This window comes from Phaenicophaeus curvirostris, chromosome 1, assembly GCF_032191515.1.
Source record: "Phaenicophaeus curvirostris isolate KB17595 chromosome 1, BPBGC_Pcur_1.0, whole genome shotgun sequence".
NCBI classification, from domain to species: Eukaryota; Metazoa; Chordata; class Aves; order Cuculiformes; family Cuculidae; genus Phaenicophaeus; species Phaenicophaeus curvirostris.
Window position 1 is genome coordinate 99,109,103 of NC_091392.1, and position 20,373 is coordinate 99,129,475.

At 48.1% G+C, this 20,373-nt stretch overlaps 1 protein-coding gene across 2 annotated transcripts in view; it reads left to right on the forward strand.

The window, feature by feature from the left end:
- Positions 1-20,373, forward strand: part of IGSF3 (immunoglobulin superfamily member 3) — a 100,178-nt gene that overhangs the window by 45,634 nt on the left and 34,171 nt on the right. For both annotated transcript variants that reach the window (XM_069869677.1, XM_069869685.1), the window contains exons 3-5: positions 16,458-16,868; positions 17,710-18,099; positions 19,778-20,179. In XM_069869677.1, coding sequence (XP_069725778.1) covers positions 16,458-16,868; positions 17,710-18,099; positions 19,778-20,179 — 1,203 coding nt within the window. The remainder of the gene's footprint in view (positions 1-16,457; positions 16,869-17,709; positions 18,100-19,777; positions 20,180-20,373) is intronic.

Below are 20,373 nucleotides of genomic sequence, written 5' to 3' on the forward strand. Positions count from 1 at the left end.
GAAATCTGCTGTAATGCATAGGAAACAGCTCAGCAACTGCAGTTCTGGCTGCCATCGAGATGGAGGCTGAGGTTTATTAAAGACCTGCAGAGCTCTGTTAAAAAAAAATTATGATCTTATTGGACTTAATCATTACAAGTCAAATATTTGAAAAGGTAGGGGCAAGCGTTTTGCTGAAATTGGATGATCCCTTTCATATTTATGCTTGGTTATGCTTGCTCCACATGTATTTGGATGCTTGGCCGTGGGCAAGAGGGAGGTGAGGGATGAAAGGGACTTAGTACAGAGGGGGGGAAATGGGAGCAGGGAGAGATCAGAACAGAGAAGAAAGCAAAGGAAAGTACTGAAGGTTAAAAATAATAACAACAATTAGGCTGGGGGAACCAAGAAGAAGCAGAAAAATAAAGCTGGGCCTTTGAAGAAAAAGGGGACAGACAGTGAAAGCCTCTTATTAAAATTTAAATGAATGAGTCTGAAGATAGATGAGGAGCCAGCAAAGAAACAATGAAAATAATAATAATAAAAAAAGTGGAAGTCAGGAAGGAGGGAAATATTTAACAGGAAAATGAGAGGTTTTCATAGGTGTATGCTGTTAAGCTTGTCAGCAGAGGTGTTCTATAATCTTCTCTAATAATGTGACGGCTACTGGGGACTTTGTAAAAACAAATAAAGCCCAAACCTTGCAATTATTTTTTCAGTGAGGTGAAGTTCCCTGAGCATGTAAAGCTGACAGTGTCCTCTTTTTGTGGACCTCCCCAGCTGTGGGTTATGACCCAGCCTTTCCTTCCCATGGGACTGTATGCCAGGAGAAGCTGCTGTAAATGCAGCTTTTGCTTCATATGCGGGGAGCCCAGAGAGGCGATGGTTCAGTGCTTGCCTGGGGTTGTACAGCCAGCAAAGGCACTCCCCACCAGACAGTGAAGGAAAGGGACTTTGATCTTACCTTGGGAAAATGCTGCCGTTCTCCACCCAAAAATGTTGGACTGTGAGGGACTGTTTGTCATGGTTTGGTCTGTTTTGCTGTGTCCCAGTGGAGGTGGTTGGGGGTTTGGGAAGGATTTGTAAGATGATCGCCTCTTTTGTCTTAGGTCCTTGGCACTGTTGGGAGTTTCTTGGCTTGGTGGGACATGGCTCTGATAGATGAAGACGTCAGGCTGCTCCGGGGAGGTGTGATACTGCTTGCACTAGTGCGTCACTGGGTCTTGCCCTTTGTCAGGCAGATGGAAGAATATGGTTGCTTGAAGCCTGCCTGACATCTTCAGCACTGACTGACTCCATGAGTAGCTGCACATAGCAAAATAGGGGGGAGACTGAGTTCACTGACTTTGCCTTTCCTTTTTTGGTGGAATAGTTACTTTATGATGTGCCTCACTCCCACCAAGGACAATCTTACTGCCACACGCGCTGTGCCTGCCTGGATGAGGCTGTGTGTGTCAGTCCCCCTACAGAGATAACATCTTCAGGAGGGAGCTGGTGCTGCATAGCTTAGTGGGAAGTCCTGTCTCAAAACCTGTGTGAACAGCGTATTGGTCATTGCTCAGGGTAAGACCACAGTGGTCACCATGAGCTCTAGAGGTAGAAAGCAGACGTATGACTCTTTACCTTAAAGGAAAAATGTTGAATCACAGGAACCTAATTGACCATAGCTTAAAATTTAAAAAAAAGTAGGAGAAGACTGGTGGAGGTGAAACTTGGGAAGCCAGTCATCACTGTTGTCCTTGTTAGGCTCCACATCTATCCCCGCAGCTCCACTGCTGTGTTCAGGGCGAACATGGTACATTGGTTGGGGATATGGCCATCTCTCAGCATGTGTTTCGAGGGTACAAACTTCCTGTGGACCATAGGAAAGGGCTCCTGCATCAAACCTAACTGAAACCAATGGAAGGCCATGCTCTCAATGTTCTCTGGGTGGTGATGTGTACCTCAGCATTTGTCAGCATCCTAGGAATTTAATCCTCACATTTTTCTCATATTGGTTTGGGGCACTCTTGGGGGTTGAATTTGCACTGGAGGCATGAAAGGAATTAGCTTTTCACTTGCAACATATGAGGTGGTGAGTTTTGCATTTGGCCTGTGTGTCTTTTCCATGGTTTTATTGCCCCCCCACTGTGCAGACACTCTTTAATTCCTTAAATTATCAAAATAAACTGCATGGTTTAAAGTCTCCTGCAAAACATTATTAACAGACTAGTAGAAGAGGCTGCATTAGTTTAAATGAAATCACTTTAGTGGATTTTTCTGGCATAAACCAGTCCTCCATAGATCCAGAATGTCTGAGGACGATAGAGTACTCAAATAAACTTGCAATGAATTTTAAGGGGAAATAGCTTTCTGTCCCTTTTATGTTAGGTTTTTTTTTTTTCAGCGATGGCTAGAAGAATGAACATTTTTCTTAAACAAGACTGTTTGGGGTTTTTTTCTTTTTTTTTAAATCACTTCCTTGCTTGTTTATTTTGGAGAGTAGTGTGCAGTGTTGCTGTATAATTCATTTTGCTATAGAGTGGTGACATTTGCAAGAATGTGCCTGGAAGGACTGCTTGGAGCCTCAGGTGATGAGCTGGGAGTCTTCTCCCATATCTGCCAACAGGCTGCAGGTAGCAAGTCTTTCCCAAGGAAGTTTTTTTTTCACAAGTATGCCTGTTAATAGAAACAAGCTGGAATGTGGGAGCTGCAAGAGTCCAGCTGAAGCTCCATTCCCTTATCGATTTTCCCCCACTCTCCCTTCTGTGCTGTTGTGATTCCACTAGTTCTTCAGTCTTCCTTGAGTCTGCTACGGCACAGGAGACCTGAATACCTAATGTGCTCAAGCAAGGGTTTTGGAAAAAAAACCCGGGCTAATTAAGGCGGGGGGGGGGGAATCTTTCTTGCCATTTTAATATACAGAAAAAGAAGCAGGCTAAAGCTCTTTTCTTCTTCGTTTTTGAAGGTTGTGTTTACAGGAGTCTAGCTGTGATCTGAAATATGGGAGCCTTTAAAACTGTTCTGCTTTGTATGTCTAGTTTACAGGGAACAAAACATGGATAGGCAAGGAGGGAGGGCTTGTGCTACCTGTGCCACAAAACAAGGCTCCTGAGTCTACCTTTGGTGGGTTTTTCTTTCAAGTAGATGACTGAGTGTCCCCCATTTTAGACATGATAGCATGATGGTACCAGTGCTGAGTTGGGAGATTTCTTTTATAAAAGAAATAACAATAAATTTGAACAGAGGAACTACTGAAGCTTGTTTTCCTGTGTGTTTTGCTTCATGGTTGAATTCCTAGGTATGTAATAAAATGCAGTCATTACTTGTCCTTGACTGGGATATCCCTGTGGTTGGCTTCCAGGTGACTTCTTTGGTGTATAAGGGTTGACCAAACATGACATTATTTCTCTGCAGAGAAATATTAATGTGTCATGGATATCTCTTCTATTTCTCCAGCAATTCTTGAAACCTATGAGACTTGGTATATACTTGAGACTGCTATCCATCTCAATATTTGTATGAGAATTTCGGCCACTCTCGAAGCAATAGCCACTTGCTAAAGTGGGAGATGGGCACAGACACTCAATCTGTAGTTGCATAGTCTCATTTTGTTGGTGCAGACGTACACCATATCCCTCTCTTCTTTTGGCTGAGGCAGAAGGGTGCTGCTGCAGAGTGTGCAGCATGAAGTGAGCCTCATGCCTGAGTACTTAGCTGTGCACAGGGACTGTGTTAAAGCAGACTCCCAGTCCCCACAGCGTTACTAAGAGGGGATCAGCCAGCCTCCCACACCGGCTCCTCTTGTGTGGTGATAGGAAAGCTGTTTAAATGGGTTGTGGGTCTTTGCATCTGCCATGACTTAATGTTCTCTGACCGTTTGCCATTGGTGTGCTCCGCTTTTGGTAATGTAGTGGTCACTTGCATCAGCTCATTGGTCATAATTCTGCAAGCTGGCCCATCTTGATTTTCAGTTCTACTTGCTTGTAAGAAAAGCCGCCTGGATTAGATAGTTGTGAGTTCCCCCCATAGATAGCACAGAGTGAGTGTGATGCAAGAATAAGTATCTTGTCAGAATCCCAGTATGTTCTTTATTTGCATGCCAAAGCTCATCTGCGTGAGAGATCTTGGGCTTTCAAACTTTACAGGTGCTTGTGAGGCAAGTTGTTACCATTGTGCAGGAGAAGGTGAAACAGGCCCTGAGCGGATTCAGCCTGAGGCGCAGATCAGGCAGAGCTGGTGGCACTTCTGGATTTGAAACATAGGTGGCTGAAGCTTTACTGGAAAATCTTTGCTGTTGCTCTCTCCTCTTGAAGCCATAAGTATCTGTAGGTTAACCAGAGGATGCCTACCAGCCAGAGACTGATTCAAAAGGTAGAGATGCAAGAAATTACTGTCCAAAATTACTGCTGTGGTGAGAAGCCCATTGTGCAGTCTCCTGCCTTTCATCAGTCTACAAGTGTTACCTTTGGGTCTTGCTCCTTTATTTTTCTTTCATAGGAGTCCAGGACATACAGTGACCCCCTCTTCTTCTTAACTGCTGAGAAGAGCTTCCCTGCGTCTCTTTCAGCTCAAGAGTCTCTTCAGGCTGTTGCAAGTTGGTGGTACTTCCATTATGCTGTACTTCCCTCAGCCTGCTGAGTAGACAGCAACCAGCAGAGTATCTGCTGCTGTTCCTGGGCATGCCTCTCTTGGTGTGTCAGTCAGTTAAACTGGCCATTTTGCCATTTACCTATGGGGGAGTGAATACCAGCTGGAAAGCTGGCAGCTTGCAGACCCTTTTGCACTTGGATGCAATGGTGAAACTGGGAATACTGGAGCTGCCTGGAAACCTGGGGGCAGCAGTGTGTTGGCTGTGCTTGGCTTTCACTCAGGGCCTTCACCAGTAGAAGGCTGGAATTGCTATAAATAAAATTCTGGATTCTGCTGGAGTCAGTGATATTGATTCTGCACTGAAGACGCCATGAAATCTTCCTGTTTACTAGTTTATTTCATGACTTATTTTCTTTACCATTTTGAGTGGATTTTTTTAGTGCACTGCTTTGATACAGTGTGTGCCTTCGGGCTAATGGTAGGTGCGCCTAAAGGATCTTCTCCTTATTTTAATGTGAGATCTATTTCCTGAATATTTACTTTTCAATGCCCACTGGCTTCTGCAAAGGGTTTGGGGTATCCTAGAAAAATTGGAGCGTTGTGTCCTAGAAAACCTAGCTGTGTTTTGCAAGACTGGGACCTTTTCCTTTTGACTGTAACCATCAGTGGTGTGCTTCTGTGCCACTGCTTCTGAGTGAGCCATCTTCCTATGGGGGTCACTTGGTGAGCAGGACAAGCAGACAGTGGCTCTAATCTGGAGAAAGTGTCCATCTCTTTCTGAAATGATGCGGCCATTCAGCATTTACTGTGTGTCGTGAAAGGCCACCCAGTAGCTTCTCTGTGGCTAACTTTGCTGTCTGTTCATTGATGTTGTGTGGACCACTCACTGCAGGGAACAAGCAAAGGTGCTCATGGATAGTCATTGCACCTCTTCGACATAAGAGGAATCCAAGGGCCATTGAAAAAACCCTTGGAATACAATTTATATGTCAGGAACTAACTATTGAGTGACTACTTTCCACCTATCTGTCTGCTTTAGGAGCTGCTGCCTTTATTGGTGGTGAGCAAAAGGATTTCTTTGTGCGCCTTGCCAAGGCAGGGCAGAACTTCATGTTGGAGAGCCGTCAGTATTTCCATCAATGTGATCCTTGTTCACAGCTCTTCTCACTGCTTCAGCATGTTCTATAATCTTCCTCATTTCCTTCAAATGTAGCATGGTTTGTGGGGAAAAGTGGTGTCCCCTTCTGTAAGGACATCTGTGCTCAAGCCTTGTAGTGTGCCCTTTTGCCAGGAGAGCAACTTTATGGTGGCCATCTGCCATTGGGGTGATAATCAGAGAGGTTCACAGAAACGTGAGAAGGAGTGGAGTGAGAGAAGGGGGAGAAAGGAAGGGCACTATGTACTTTGAAGTACCCAGATCAATGAATATAAAAATAAATTCATTTATTAAAAGATTTCAATATAAAGATGTCAAGCACTCTCATACAGAAAGTCAACTGGTTGTGTGTGCCAGACTAGCTTTTTCAGGCTAGCTGATCACTACAGTGGAGCAAGAGAACACCTTTTTTTCGCATGGGCTTGAAAGCCGTTCCAAGTACAGCATTTCACCTCCCTTCTTCTTATCCTTTGTCTTTCAAAATGACCACCACCAGAACTAGAAGAAGCTTGGAGCATAAAGACCTTAACGGGGAGATATGATGAGATGACTGTAGCCATGTGCGTAAGTGACAGAGTTGCAGTAGAGTAGAAAAAAAAAACCAAAACCAACTTCTATAACTTCTATCAAGAAAACAGATTTTCAGAAGTGGGTGATACCTTGATCAGGTGGCAGAAGTCTGTCAACTGGCTGAATTTGCATTGCTTCTCTTGATTTCTACTTTCGTAGTCTCTGCTGCAGGAGGAGAGCAGGTGGTCCTCGTGGTTGGAGAACTTGGACTCCATCCTGCAAGAGCCAGACTGTGCCTTTCATTCATCACAGGAGTGCCAGCTTTAGAATAATGACTCCAAGCTGCCAAAACCTTGTTGGAGGAAAGTAGCATGGAAATATCCAAAAGAGCCAGCATCCTTTATTCCAGTTCTCAGAAATCCCTCCAGCTCATGCTGACTTTGTGGCTCAGTACATGGTTATTGTCTGGTGAAGGTGGGTCTTTGTATAATACGTTATAAACAGTTTCCATGCTTTAAACTGGACTTTTAGGGAAAGGAAAGATTCCCGCTGCCTTAGTTAGTATGTGGGATGTTTCTGTTCTTGGTTTTCAAAGCTTTTTCTCATCTACTTATTAGCCACCCTATGTCTCTCAGTAATCTGCGTGTGAAGCTGATGTGTTTCTGTTTTCTCCTTCCCTGTTCATGTGTCAGGACGCCAGTATTTTCATTTTATCTTCCCCAGGCAACTTAAGACCCAGACCTAGAGTGAAGGGAAATTTGGGATGTAATAGAGAACAAAGCCTAATTCTGTTTCTTTCAGTACTTTGCTTGTGAGGGCTGAAATGTTCTGTTCTTGTGTGTTCAGCAGCAAGGTGGGTTTTGATGGGGGTGGGCCCAGGCTCTCCATTTGGGAGCCTCTAGATTTTTTTAGTTTAAAACATGCTGCTCACAAAACTTGGTCCCCAAACATGTCTTGGTCTGTGTCATCTTGCCCTAGAGGCATAAAGCAAATCCCTGCTGCTGAGCTTAAGGAGTGACTGGCTGGGAGGGGTCATTAGGAGCTCTGGTCCTGGACTTTGCGGCTCTCAGGACAGGTCAGGTCCCAGAAGGAAGATGGGAGAAAGGCACCTGCAAGGTCTTAAAACCTTCATTATTGCATAAATGATGGAAAAACAGCTCTCATGTACATGCCTTGACCTCCTGTGTGATCTCAGCCAAGCTCTTGAAGCAAGCCACTAATCTTCAAAAGCAACTCTGGTATCTCCAGTGTTGCTCCTGTTCTTGTATAGTTGAAGTACAGGTGAATCCTCCTTGAAAACTTGATTTTTGAGAAGAGAAACTCTATAAAAAGCACCACAAACGGAGGGCTATGGTCTGAGATGTATTTTGATTGTTTTGAAACACTACTACGGGACTTTCTCCCTGTTCAATTGTTTGTATTGGCTAGGTGTGCTAGGTTCAGTGAAGCAAGGCTTTTAAAAAATTGCTGAAAAGAGGATTTTTTTAAGCTGCTCATTTCTCCAACTCCTTAACTTTGGCTTCAGAGATGTAAAACATCAAGACAGTATTGCATGCACAGCTTCAGAGGAGCTCAGGCTGCATCAGATCCTCAGCTCCATGTGTGCTGTGTTTTGGGGTTTTCTTGCTTTCCCTGGCTGTCCTGCGGACTCTGGGACTCTGTGGCTTAGCAGGTTGCCCTGTGCTGGCTTAAGCCACAGCAAATTCCCCTGTCTCTGTTCCTAGCTCACAAGTGCTGTTAAGTAAAAAGCATCAGCTTAACCCTCGGTGGAAGAGGTGCGTGCTGATGTGCTCTGCCCTCGAGTTTGCAGTGGCTTAGGCTTGCGTTAAGCTGCGGTAGCTTGCTGGTGGTGCTTAGAATCAGTGGGAGAGCTAAACCTTCACAAAGATGAGATTGTAGGAGAAGAAGGGAGATGGAGAAGGAGGGATTTGTGAGCTGCCTTACCTTGGCTTGCTGCCAGAGATTATTGCCTTCGCAGGAGAGTGGCCAGTGTGGTGGTTTGCAGCCCACTGCTGCCCTCCCTGAATGTCTCTCCCAGGATCTGTTTTGGAGGGGTTCAGTGGGGTACTTGGTAGTGCTATGTTAGGCTGGCAACCTGGTCAGGTGTCACTGAGCAATGTACCTGTGGGGCACGGGGAGGTCCCACGATGGGGAAAATGCCACACAGAAGCCAGCGTGCAGGTATCACTCTCAGCAGAACTGCTGCAGCATGCCTGAATCTCATCCAGGTCTACCTGGAGCTGCTGGTCTGCTGAATGGGGTGTGCTGTGACCACAGAGCCCTAATACAGACCCCACCAAGGAACTGTGTCTTGCCAGGCATTGGATGGCAGAGCAGGGACATCCAGGGTGTCACAAAGCATTGAGTTTTTCCATTGCAGGAAAGGGGAAACCCTTTTCCCTTTGGATGTCATATCTGCTACCACCTCATGTCCTTGTTTTTTTGAACTTGAAGGCTGGTTTGCACGCTCTTCCTTACAGAGAGCATCTGCCTCTGAGAGCAGTGTTGCAATAAATGTGTGCAAGTGCAAGGGAGTAAAGGTTTTCCTCTGCCACTGCTGGGAGATGGAGGCAGGCATGAGGCTCACTGTGCTCTTTTTGTGCCTCTGTGTCCCCAGCGTCTCTGCCCCTTGGGCCGCCTGTCATCAGTGCTCTCCACCGATGCTTTGGCTAATTTTTCCTTAATGAACAAATGATGACTTTCCCTGCTGGGTGCTGCCTTGTCCTTTTACCACTCCTTTCCTCATTTTCTTTTTCTTTTAATGAGGTCACTTGAACTTCTCCACCTAAATTAGCTGTCCTAATAACCAGATGCTCCTTGAGGTGCTTTGGGATGGGGTGGGTGGAGAGAGAAGGAGCTTGTTAGTGGGAGCATGTGTTCCCTGAAGCATCTTTAGTTGAGGGCAGAGGGGCAGTGAATATGAATGTGCTCTTGGCATCCAGACACTCTGCATCCGAAGCAGTTGAGCAAAGGGCAGTTTTGGAGGAGCATCTGCCACGTGCTAGCAGGAGAAGGCTTGGAAAACTGCTCTGAACAGCACTGTGCTGGTGGGTCTGGAGCCCCAAAGCAAAGCCCATGGGAAAGCAGAAGGCAGGCATCTCCTGGAGCTAAAGCATTTATGGGCTGCTGGGAAAGCTGTGGTCCTGGGTCCATCAAGGACAAGACAGCGCTGTGGCTGAGCATGTCTGTTACCCTTTGACACCTGCCGTGGGCTCACAGGCAAGGGGTTCCAGGCAGGGCCACAAGGCACCTGGTGCCAGTCCCTGTGGGTTCATGCAGGGCTTCGGAAGCTGCAGGGGAGCATCGCTGCCCCGTGTTATCTGGGGTGAGCAGCTTGGGTGCGCAGCTTTGGCTAGGAAGCCCATCTTGGAAGACATGCTATGGAGCAGGAGCAGGTTGCGCAATGGGGTCTTCTATTACTGCCCAGGGAGGAGCACAGTGACAGCCTTAAACAGACACGTGGGACAGACTGGGTGTGTGACTAACGAGCCGGCAGCAAGCATGAAGTTCGGGCCCTGAGTCGAAAAGCTGACCTAATTTCCAGTTTTCACATCTCTTCTCTGTTCCCCTTTCATCTACATTATTTACTTTTTTTCCCTGTGCCCTTTCCCACTGGCTGCATGAACTCGCCCAGTTGCTTTGGGAGATGCATTTCTATTGGCATAATCCTTCCAGCCAGTCCTTAATGTAACAAACAAGGATACTATTGTATTCAGAGAATTTATTACTACTGTGTGAAACAATTGCCATGCCCTCTTACTTAACTTTTCAGCCCCCAGCTTGCCTTCTGCCAGCTGCTGCATCAGTAACAAACTTCCCTTTTAAAAAGCTGCAAGCATGCAAACTGGGGATGTGTTATTTTATTTTATTTTACTTTATTTTCCTGCTCTTACCACAGAATATTGTGGCAATACAATTGCAGGTGACCAGTGCTTTACCCTGTATTTTTTTATGGTGCAACAACTAAAAGAAACTTCATAGTACAACTTCTCATTTAGAATAAGGCTTAAATTTTTGCATGAGAATTAAAAACATATTCTGACTGCTTTTCTTTAGACCACAGTGTCAGTACTGCTCACCCTTTCAGGAGGTTGTAGTGAATTCACACTAACTCAGAAAAGTGTGTGACTTCTTTTTTAATGTACTTAAACAATTACTAGGTTTTTAGCTGCCTTTTATTTAAACCTGTCTTTAAACATCCTTATTTCTCAGTACAGGTGAAGTTTTACTGAAGGAAAGCCACCCCCAAACCAGCCGGATTATTAACACTTGCTTTTGTTTTACCCATGGTACCAGGAGCCTGTTGCTGTATATTGGTGGGTGAGGGAGAGAAAAGGGAAAGTTTTGCACAGAAACCCCACGCATTCAGTCACTGCAAAAGTACATCTTGGTGGAGTAGGTTTGCCTCCTCAGATTCTGGTCCCAGGTAGGACCTTAGGCCACAGGAGAAACTTAGAAGGAGCAACAACAGGAACACGGCTCTGCCTGCCCCAGGCCACCTGCGTGTTTTCATTTGGAACTTAAAAATAAGGGAAGTGGAGGATGCTACCATCAGCATGATTTGGTCAGCTTTGTCCACTTGCAAAGGTGATACTTGAGAGTCTTCATCAGTTTTGCAGCATGACACAGCAAGTGTTTTTCTCCGTGCTGAAGGCATTAGACAAACTTTTGATTGACAAGGGAGAGCAGTGGCTGGTGTGCTGCAGCAGGTATGGATCGTCATATACAGCTAATTGGCAGGCATGAGGGTTTGAGAGGATTACATTGCTAATCTAGGTATCTTTCCTGCCTTATCACCACCCCCTTCCTCTTGCCACATGCATGCACATGTATTTGGATCTTGTAAGGAAGGGAAATCAATTGTGGTGTGGAGGAAAGGTATAAGGAGTGTGGCTCCCTGAGAGCTTGCAGTGACTGGGAGAGGACAGGTCTGTTCCAGCTGTTTCTGTGGCATTGGGGTGGCGCTGGTGGCAGACCCTCCTTCCCTGGGATGGGATGGTTGGCCACAGGAGAGTTGGCAAATTGCGGAGGCTAATAACAAAATGCTGTGTCCTCATGCTCCTGCCCGTGATGCTGTTCATGGTACAATTTGGTGCCTGCCAGTGCTCATCTCTGGAGTGATGGGACTGGCATTGTAGTTCCTCTTGAGCAGCTTGTTTCTGTCTTGCGTGCAGAACCAGAGGCATTGGGGAGGGAGGTTCGTAGTGCTCAGCTGCGATTCCTGCGGGGCAACAAGATGTCATGGGGCAGATGGAAACATAACTCTTGCACTAATTCTTGCAAAATCCAGAGCAGCATTTCTCAGCCAGAAGCAGCTGCCTAGGAGTAAGCAGTACATGTATTTGTTCTTCCTAAATGGTTCACGCTTGACACTTGGCAAGCTTAGCTCTGGCCAGGTAGTATGAATTGGGCACTGTGGGACACAGGTAGCACCGTAGGGTGCATCTAAAGCATATCAATGGGTAAAAGCTGTAACGAAATCCAAGGAAAGAAGAGGCTGGTGGCTTTTACTCGTCCTACAGCAGTCCTGAGATGGTCCTCCTGTTCTGGGTAGACTATGTAAGTTGTTTTACTTCTGAAGGGCCTACAGCATAAGTAAGGCTATCATGGTGTTAAGTGATTTTCACAGTGTTTTTTTTCCCAGCTCAAGTGAAGAAGCCTCTGGCTCCCAGACTGATGCTTCTCCTGCATTGCATAACAAGGAAACGGCACCTCAGGCAGGTTTGCTGCCTTGCTTGGGAGTAGGTGAAGTGTTGGTAGCTCTCTAGTTTGTGCCTGGCTCATAAAACCTTTGATAGCCTACCATTTGGGGGTCATTGGGGTTTTGGATATCCAAGGATGAACCAGAGCCTGCCTGAGGTAAAGGAAGACACCTGGGTTGTCTTTGTCCAACTGAGGCAGAGTTCAGCATGGCACCAGGAGCTGCTGGAAACAGAGCTGATCCTGAGGCTCAGAGGAGAGTGCATTGGAGAATTTGAGCTGTGTGCCGAGGCCAGTCTCTGTTCTGTGCTTGTTTTATAGGAGACTATAAGCCATTCTTTAAGTAAATTGTCTTAATTTCCCATCTGTATTTTATGTAGCTCACCCAGCGCTCATCGCTTCAGATGTGTGCATTTGAGGTGGGCTTGTCTGGAGCTGTGTGTGCAGGCTTCCTGAGGAAGGATGCTCATGGGCACCATCCTGGGGGAGAATCCCTAGGCTCCCCTCTCCTCCTTCTGGCAACAGGGCCCTGGGACTCTCCCTAGCTGGGTCCATGACACCCTCTAGTGGCAATATTTACATTTAATATTTCAGGAGCTCTCAGAACTTGAGAGTGTTTTTGAGCATCCTCTGCTTAGCAGCCCATCCACTGCTGAGTACTTGTTCCAGTGCCCTGTACAGTAACCTGCGGCTTGTGGACTAATAGGAAATGCTGTATTTCTTCCTCTTTTTTTCAGTGCTGTATGTACAAGCCCAATGCTCTCAGGTGTAGCCAGGACAGACTGGCTTGGGAATGGCTGTAGTGCAACAGGTTTACTCCCACCAAATGCTTTCCAGCCACTCGTCTCCCTCTGCAGCCACTCACTGCCAAACGTAACCTTGATGCTGGGTAGGGGGAAGCTCTTCAGATGCCTCCAAGGGGCCATGACAGCTTTAGGGGTTGACTTGTGATGGGGGACAAGAAGGAAGCAAGGCTGGATGCTGGGTGAAGTGCAAGGCAGGCTGTCTGGATGGCACGTTGAAAAGAAGGGAGAAACAGGCAGGAGCTGGGTAAGAAAGCAGATGAGGATGTGTCCTGCAGCATCTCTCTCAGTTCTGATTCAGGTGTGGCCCTGCTCCAGTTCACACAGTAATGGCTCTCATCTAAGTTTGCTCTTGCTTTCAAGTGGAGCTCAGCTTGCAGAGTGCTTCCAGAAACCCTGGCGCTTCCTGGTGGGTGGCTGCAGGATAACCACAGGCAGTTTGGTAGTGGGATGTCTAGCAGTGGAGCCAGGGCTCAAGGGTGGACACCATGCAAAGAATTACTCATGTCCTGATACACAAAGTGATGTCCTTGAAGCCTGAGCAGGGTGACTGACTGGGGAGGAACTTCTCTTCTGATAACACACCTCTTCACGTGTGGTGTTGTGCCCTGGCAAGTGCCTTTACAGCATTGCCTGCTTTGCTTTTCTCTCCGTGACTTCAGGGTCTGATGTGCTCCAGCCTGATGGGCTAAGCTGTGTGTGTAGCCCTTTTGTCTGCTCAGACCAGCAGGGTCTGTGTCTTGGGGTGGTGCATGAGTCCCGGCTGGTGGAGTCCCTAGTGCTCTGCAACACTCAGAACAAAATGCTCATCAGGCTGTCTGTCCCTCCCCATGTATAATTCTTTGGAAACTGGGCTTTTATTTATCAAGCGAGTCTCCATTCCTGCTGCTTAGGAAGGTGTCATAAACTGAATATGTGTTCGTACCAGCCTGATTTAAAATAACAGCCTCAAGGCTGTGTGCAACCCAAGAGGCCTTACCAATTGTTCTAACTGGGAGCATCTGGTTGGCTTTTTTAACCAGGAGCAGGAGGAATGCAGCACAGCGTGTCAGCATTACCACAGTTAAATGACAGCCTTCAACAGCATGCTGCTGCCTCCTGTTTTTCCTTCAGGAGTGCATTTTGCTGTAGCTTGCCCATGTAGTGTAAAAGATGCTAACCCTCCAGCCATACAAAGTTGCAGGTCCATCTGGTGAAACTAAGCCTGTGCCAGACTCACCCGCTCAAGGAACAGCATGGCAAGCACTTGTGTGGGGTCCAGCCTTTGGACAGGCTTCATAGAATCATGGAATCACCAGGTTGGAAAAGACCCACAGGATCATCGAGTCCAACCATTCCTATCAATTACTAAGCCATGCCCCTCAGCACCTTGTCCACCCGTCCCTTAAACACCTCCAGGGAAGGTGACTCAACCACATCCCTGGGCACCCTGTTTCAGTGCCCAATGACCCTTTCTGTGAAAAATTTTTTCCTAATGTTCAGCCTAAACCTCCCATGGCAGAGCCTGAGGCCATTCCCTCTTGTCCTGTCCCCTGTCACCTGGGAGAAGAGGCCAGCACCCTCCTCTCTACAACCTCCTTTCAGGTAGTTGTAGAGAGCAATGAGGTCTCCCCTCAGCCTCCTCTTCTCCAGGCTAAACAACCCCAGCTCTCTCAGCCGCTCCTCATAAGGCCTGTTCTCCAGCCCCCTCACCAGCTTTGTTGCTCTTCTCTGGACTCGCTCCAGAGCCTCAACATCCTTCTTGTGCTGAGGGGCCCAGAACTGAACACAGGATTCGAGGAGCGGTCTCACCAGTGCCGAGTACTTTTCAGTGTTACTCCCCAGGGAGAGGAGAGCTCCACACTTGCAGGCCAAGTGCCTGCTCTGTGCTCACCCCGTAGAGTCACGCCAGCTCCTGGGGTAAGCAGGTCATGGCCTTGGGCTCGGCTGGTTAGCAGCTGTGCTACTAAGCAAGGCTGGGGGGCACGCAGCACCATGTGGGGTACCCAGGGCTCTCAAGTCCAGGGAAGGAGGAGGACAGGCAGGCTTTCGCCCCATAAGCTGTTGTGCAGAGGCTGGGCTAGCAGGAAGCTCTGCCTTTGAAGCAGATCTGCAGAAAAGTTACTCCAGCAAGATGATGATCGGGTTTAATTTATTTAAATAATGTAAGAAAAGTTACAAGAGCCCGTAGCTGGAGGGCAAAGAGAAAGGACTTGCACGGCTCTGGAAATTATTCAGAAAGGTTTGAAATGAGAAATTTAAATCTCACTGTGCAGAAAGCGTGAACCAGCAAGGTTAGTTGCTGCCTGCACCACTGGTTTGGAAGTTAGAGGGAAGGGGGAAAGGAGAAACAAGGTGGGCTCCAGCCATGGTCTGCCAGAGGCCATCATCAGTGTGCAGGGGATAGGAGCTCCAGGGAGGAAGATGAGGGGAAGGGAGGGAGGAGAGTGGGGCTTTGGGGACTGAGACAATTGGCCTGTGATGTAAGTAGCCTTGCTAAATACCTTCCTTGTCAGGGGCAGTAAATTCCCTGGTAATGAACACATAGTAAAGCAAATGCTCCCATCCGGACTGGAGGTGGGAAGATTTCCCTCTTGTTTACTCCATCTCAGCATTTTTCTTTCCCCTCTTCTTTTGATTTTTTTCTGTCATAAATAAACCCGGTGGTTGTCTTCGCTGCAACTCGTTGCTTTCTGTAACCATGCCTGAACAAAACAGATGCAGCTTTCAGCGGCTCAGCTAATTTTGTCAAACCTTTCAGTGCTGTCAATGAAACTGAACTGAGATATGTTAATTATATTCCACTGGAACGTGGCGAAACCGTGGGCATTAACAGGCCCACTAACGCTGCCTTGTCTGCAGAGCTGGGGAGAAGGTTTGCATTCTTCTTTCTACAGGAGGTTTCGTGAGACAACAAAGTCTAGAAAGGCTTCTTTTTAAGAAAGTCTGTCTTCTAGTGGAATAACCTCTATGCTAAAGTTAAGATGCTTGCTAAATTCAAGCAGGGTTGGGGGCCTGCAATTGATTTTTATGCTGATTTTAACATCTGTACTTCCTTTCCTGTGGTTAATCGACTAGAAAAGTAGCCAGCAGTTATATTACCGGGTGCCTTGACATGACGGTGTCCCTGTAGCGGGTGCCGGGCAGGCTGCAATTGCATTGCTGCCCTCAGAGTAGCCACCACCCTCCAAATGCAAGCCCCCACTTTGTTTGGCCTGAGGGGGTGATTAAAACATGAAACTATATAAAATGAAGGGAGGAATTGGATCTCCTGATTTTTTTATGAGCGAAGATTAAAGGAACTAAATATATTCAGCTTCACCCCACCAGTTACTGAAGGGTGAAGACCATGCCAGGGCTAAGGAGAGGGTGAGGGATGTGGGCAGGAGGGTTTCGTGAACCATGCTAGGGGGGCACTTGATGAAGGGGAGGCCGCCCATGACAAAATGGGATGCAGAGGTATTAAGCTGTGCTGCTCTGCAGAGTGGTTGAAAACCCTGTGAGGTCACCGGGGCCATTGAGCAGGAATTTAAGCACAGCACTGGAGTACGTTCCACAGGTCACGATCTTTCCAAGCTAAGGGCTTTGGGGACAATTCTCCAACAAGGCTTTGCTGATACTTAGTGATGTAATTACAAATGTAAAAAGAAACCTCTCCCTATTTCTTCTTTAACACGTCTGGGCTTTAGACTCACTGTATGTAGTGTATTTGCATTGCTAACTCTCGGGCTGTGTTTCCCTGTCCACCTTTGTTGCAGTCATCCCCGACTCGCTGCGAGTGACGGCAGTCCCACAGACGCTGAACAAAGTGGAGCACGACTCCCTGGAGCTGAAGTGCGAGGTGTCCAAGAGCACAGTCCAGCACAGCCATGTCTCCATTGCCTGGTATCGGCAGCGAGGAAGCGAGGTGCCCGTGGAGGTCATCTCCCTCAGCCGTGACTTTGTCCTGCGGGCTGGCAGTGTCTATGCCCAGCGGCAAGCCACAGGGGACGTTCGCTTGGACAAAGTGGGAGAGACCACTTCAAAGCTCACCATCTACAACCTTCACCCATCAGATCAGGGCGAGTTTTACTGCGAAGCGGCGGAGTGGATCCAGGATCCAGACAAAACTTGGTATGCCATGACCCGCAAGCGTTCCCAAGGTGCCATTGTCAACGTGCAAGCCACCGGTCAGTGTCTCCTCTGTCTTTTCTTGTTGGGCTGGGTGGTGGGAGGAGGTGGAAAACAGTGCTGTACTTTGTTAGGTGGCTGGAGCTTGGCTCCTTCTTCTGCTGTGTGTCTTGCTCAGGAGGCTGCTGGCAGGGTGAAGCGCATGCCAGCAAATAGCAACCTGGTGACACTGGGGCAGGAAAGGGGCTTGGATGGCAGCCCCTGTCTCCTGACGTGGCCAGCTATCTGGGGCTGAGACAGGACCTAAAACATACATTTTAAGCACTTGGCGCTGGCACAGACAGTGAAGATTTTAGTAAGTGAGGAGATAAGAGTGACACAGCAGAAAATAAAACTAAAACTTTCGGCAAGCACTTTTGTATTACACGAGGTCCATTTGCAAGTCAAAATATTCTCCCAGCCCACAGCACAGGTTCCTGCTAAGGCTCTAAAGACCCAGCTGAGCTCTTTCTTCCTCTCTGATATCCCAAAGGCCCTGCCTCTCAACCCTGGGTGAACGGGGTGCAAGTAAGACTAGGCTGCAGCGTGCACCCTGCAGTGCCACTTGGGTGCTGGTGTAGCAGCAGCGGTGCTCTCAGGATTAATGGTTGGGGAAAAGGGTTATGGCTGGAGAGACCTTGCAGCTCTTGGACCCTGGACAGGAAGCTGCTTCTCCTGCAGCGTGGCCAGTTTGGGCTCTCACAGCAAAAGCAAGCCCCTTGCCTCTCCACCTGTGGGTGCATGTGTCCAAAGGGTGTTGACTATGCAGAGAGGGACAAGCTGTAGATAACTTGCATGAGATGTGCTGGCTATTCTGGTGTGCTTTGCCACACTGAGATGACTTTGTCTGTCCTTTCCCAGATAAGGAGTTCAGTGTCCGGCTGGAGACAGACAAGCGGACGTACATCGTGGGTGAGCCGGTGGAGTTCCGGTGCATCCTGGAGGCACAGAATGTCCCTGACCGTTACTTCTCCATTTCCTGGGCCTTCAACAGCTCCCTCATTGCCAGTCTGGGGCCCAATGCTGTACCGGTGCTCAACAATGAGTTTGCCCAGCGTGAGGCCCTAGGCCAGCTCAAGGTAGCCAAAGAAAGTGACAACATTTTTGTGCTGAAGATCTACCGCCTTCGCCTTGAGGACAGTGGCAAGTACAACTGCCGGGTGACTGAGCGGGAGAAGACCGTGACAGGGGACTTCATTGATAAGGAGAGCAAGCGGCCGAAGAACATTCCCATCACTGTCCTGCCGCTTAGTAAGTAGAGATCTGCCCATCTCTTTTTGGGGCCATTCTCTGCTGGACAGCTAGCTGGTGAGGCTGTGATTTACCCAGACTTCGGCGGTGGGGAGAAGGGAAGATAGGAACTTGCATAAGAAATCCCAGCTGGCAAGATTATTTCTTTTTTATGGGAAGGGGATGGTGGGGAAGGAGAGATGTATGTCAGGTTCGTAGGTGGGGAAACATGCCCCCACCTTGGTAATGGCCTCAAGCTGGCAATTTTGGCCTGGAGCTGAAAGTGTGTGTGACAGCCTCTGACTTGCTCCTCACACCTCTCTCTTTGCCTTCCTTTGCAGGAAGCTGAGTGCTCTAAAATATTCAGCAGGCATGGGGAGACCAGCTTGGTCCTGGTTTATCCTGAGAGCTGCTAGGTTTCTGCAGGCCATTCACTGGCTGTTTTTCAGCAGTCTTGCAAGACAGTTGTACTGGGAGAAACCAGGCTTCATGTGCTCCTCAAGCCCCAGTCTGCTCTTCAGCATGGAGCTCTGGTCACTGTGTATCTGCCAGCCCTGGTGATAACAACCCTGCTGGAGGCATGCCTGAATGCCTTTTATGTTTGTCAGACAAACATGATAAAGAAACAACGGAGTGAGAGGAGGGAGCCCACCGACTCGTTCCTTGTTTTGCTGTCTGAATCTCAGGTAGCTGTGGAACGATGAACCATGCACATGTTGCCCAGGCTACCCTGGCAGTGGGCTCTGATCAAGCAGAGGGTAGCTGCAAGAGGATTTTGTGCAATGTTTGTTCCTTGTCTCTTAGGTTTGTAGGGAAATGCAGCCCTTTCCTCTAGCTTTTTTTCCCCTCCTCATTTCTCCAAACAATATTCTATTTCTTTTCTCTACTACAAATATTTGGTCTCATTTGCTTGGCTCTGAAAATTACTCTAGCTAGAAGTCTTGCACTTGAGAAATGTCTAAAATGTAGTACCCCTAGGCACAGCCACCTTTCAGGCAGATTTCTTTCTTGTCATTTGATAAATCATCAGCTCTAGGAATTAATGTCATGATTTTTCAAGGGTGCTAAGTGTCCGTAACTCTGATGGAAGACAGAAGGAGTAATCAGCACTCAGTATCTCTGAAAAACCAGCTGTAGAGCTTTACATCTCTGGGAAGCTCAAGATACCAGGTGGTTTGGGGTTTTTTTTACGCTACCAAACATCGATAGCTACTTCTAGTGCCACTAGCAATGGGAGTTTGGGAGTGCTTCTCCCAAAAGCTGTTGTAGGAGTGGATGTGGCAAGAGGGTGATCAGGATGGTATGAATTTGAAAGCCCAGGGAGCTGGAAGCCTTTTTCTTTTTTGGCAGAGACGATTGCATGCAGTGCATGTTGTAGCAACACAGATTCCCTCAAGTTTTGCTGAGATCCCGTCCTGGACCTGCGACCAGAAGATGCAGCAATCTTTCGTGAGCCGTAGGCAGAGAGATTTTTTGACCTACACGTGCTTTGAGTGTGCCAGTCACCAGGAGTAGCTCGCTGCCCCCAGGCTGGTTTTGGATATGGTCACGCATGAGGTTAAGACGTGCCTGGGCCCAAATGCGTGGGCAGTTTCCTGCACCTGGTAGAAAGCCTTTCTGGCTGGCAGCGTCCTTCTTGCAGACCAAGAAGTGGCGAGTGTGTATCATCTCCCCTGTGTGTATGCATTTCTCTCCTTAGAGACCAGCATCTCCTTGGAGATTATCAACAACGCCAGCAATGTCTTGGAGGGGGAGAGCCTGCGCTTTGGCTGCAACGTGCGCGCGGGCATTGGGCCCCAAAGCCGCCTTTCCGTTGCCTGGCAGCTGGTGGACAAGCTGAACCGTCGCAGCGAAATTGTACGTCTGGATCGGGAGGGTACCCTGCAGCCAGGCCCCTCGTATGCCGAGCGCAGCAGCTACGGAGGCATCCAGGTGGAACAAGTCCGTCCTGGCTCCTTCACCCTGGAGATCTTCAACAGCGTCAAGGCAGATGAGGGCCACTACGAGTGCCGGGTGGCCGAGTGGACACGGACACTGGATGGGGAATGGCAGATGGTTGGGGAGCGTCATGCAGGCACCCCTGTGTCCATCACTGCTCTGGGTGAGTACTCGAGGTGCGGGGGCCTTGGGACCATGCTCCCTGCATGCCCAGCCCTCCCCAGGAGGTCACCTGCGAATAACCAGGGCTGCTCTCAGCACTCCTGCCCTTGCTTACTGGCAAAATGGATTTACCCATCAACCCGTGTACAGCTTCTGGTAGGTTGGTGCAAAATGCCTGTGTGCCCAGTTGTGTGT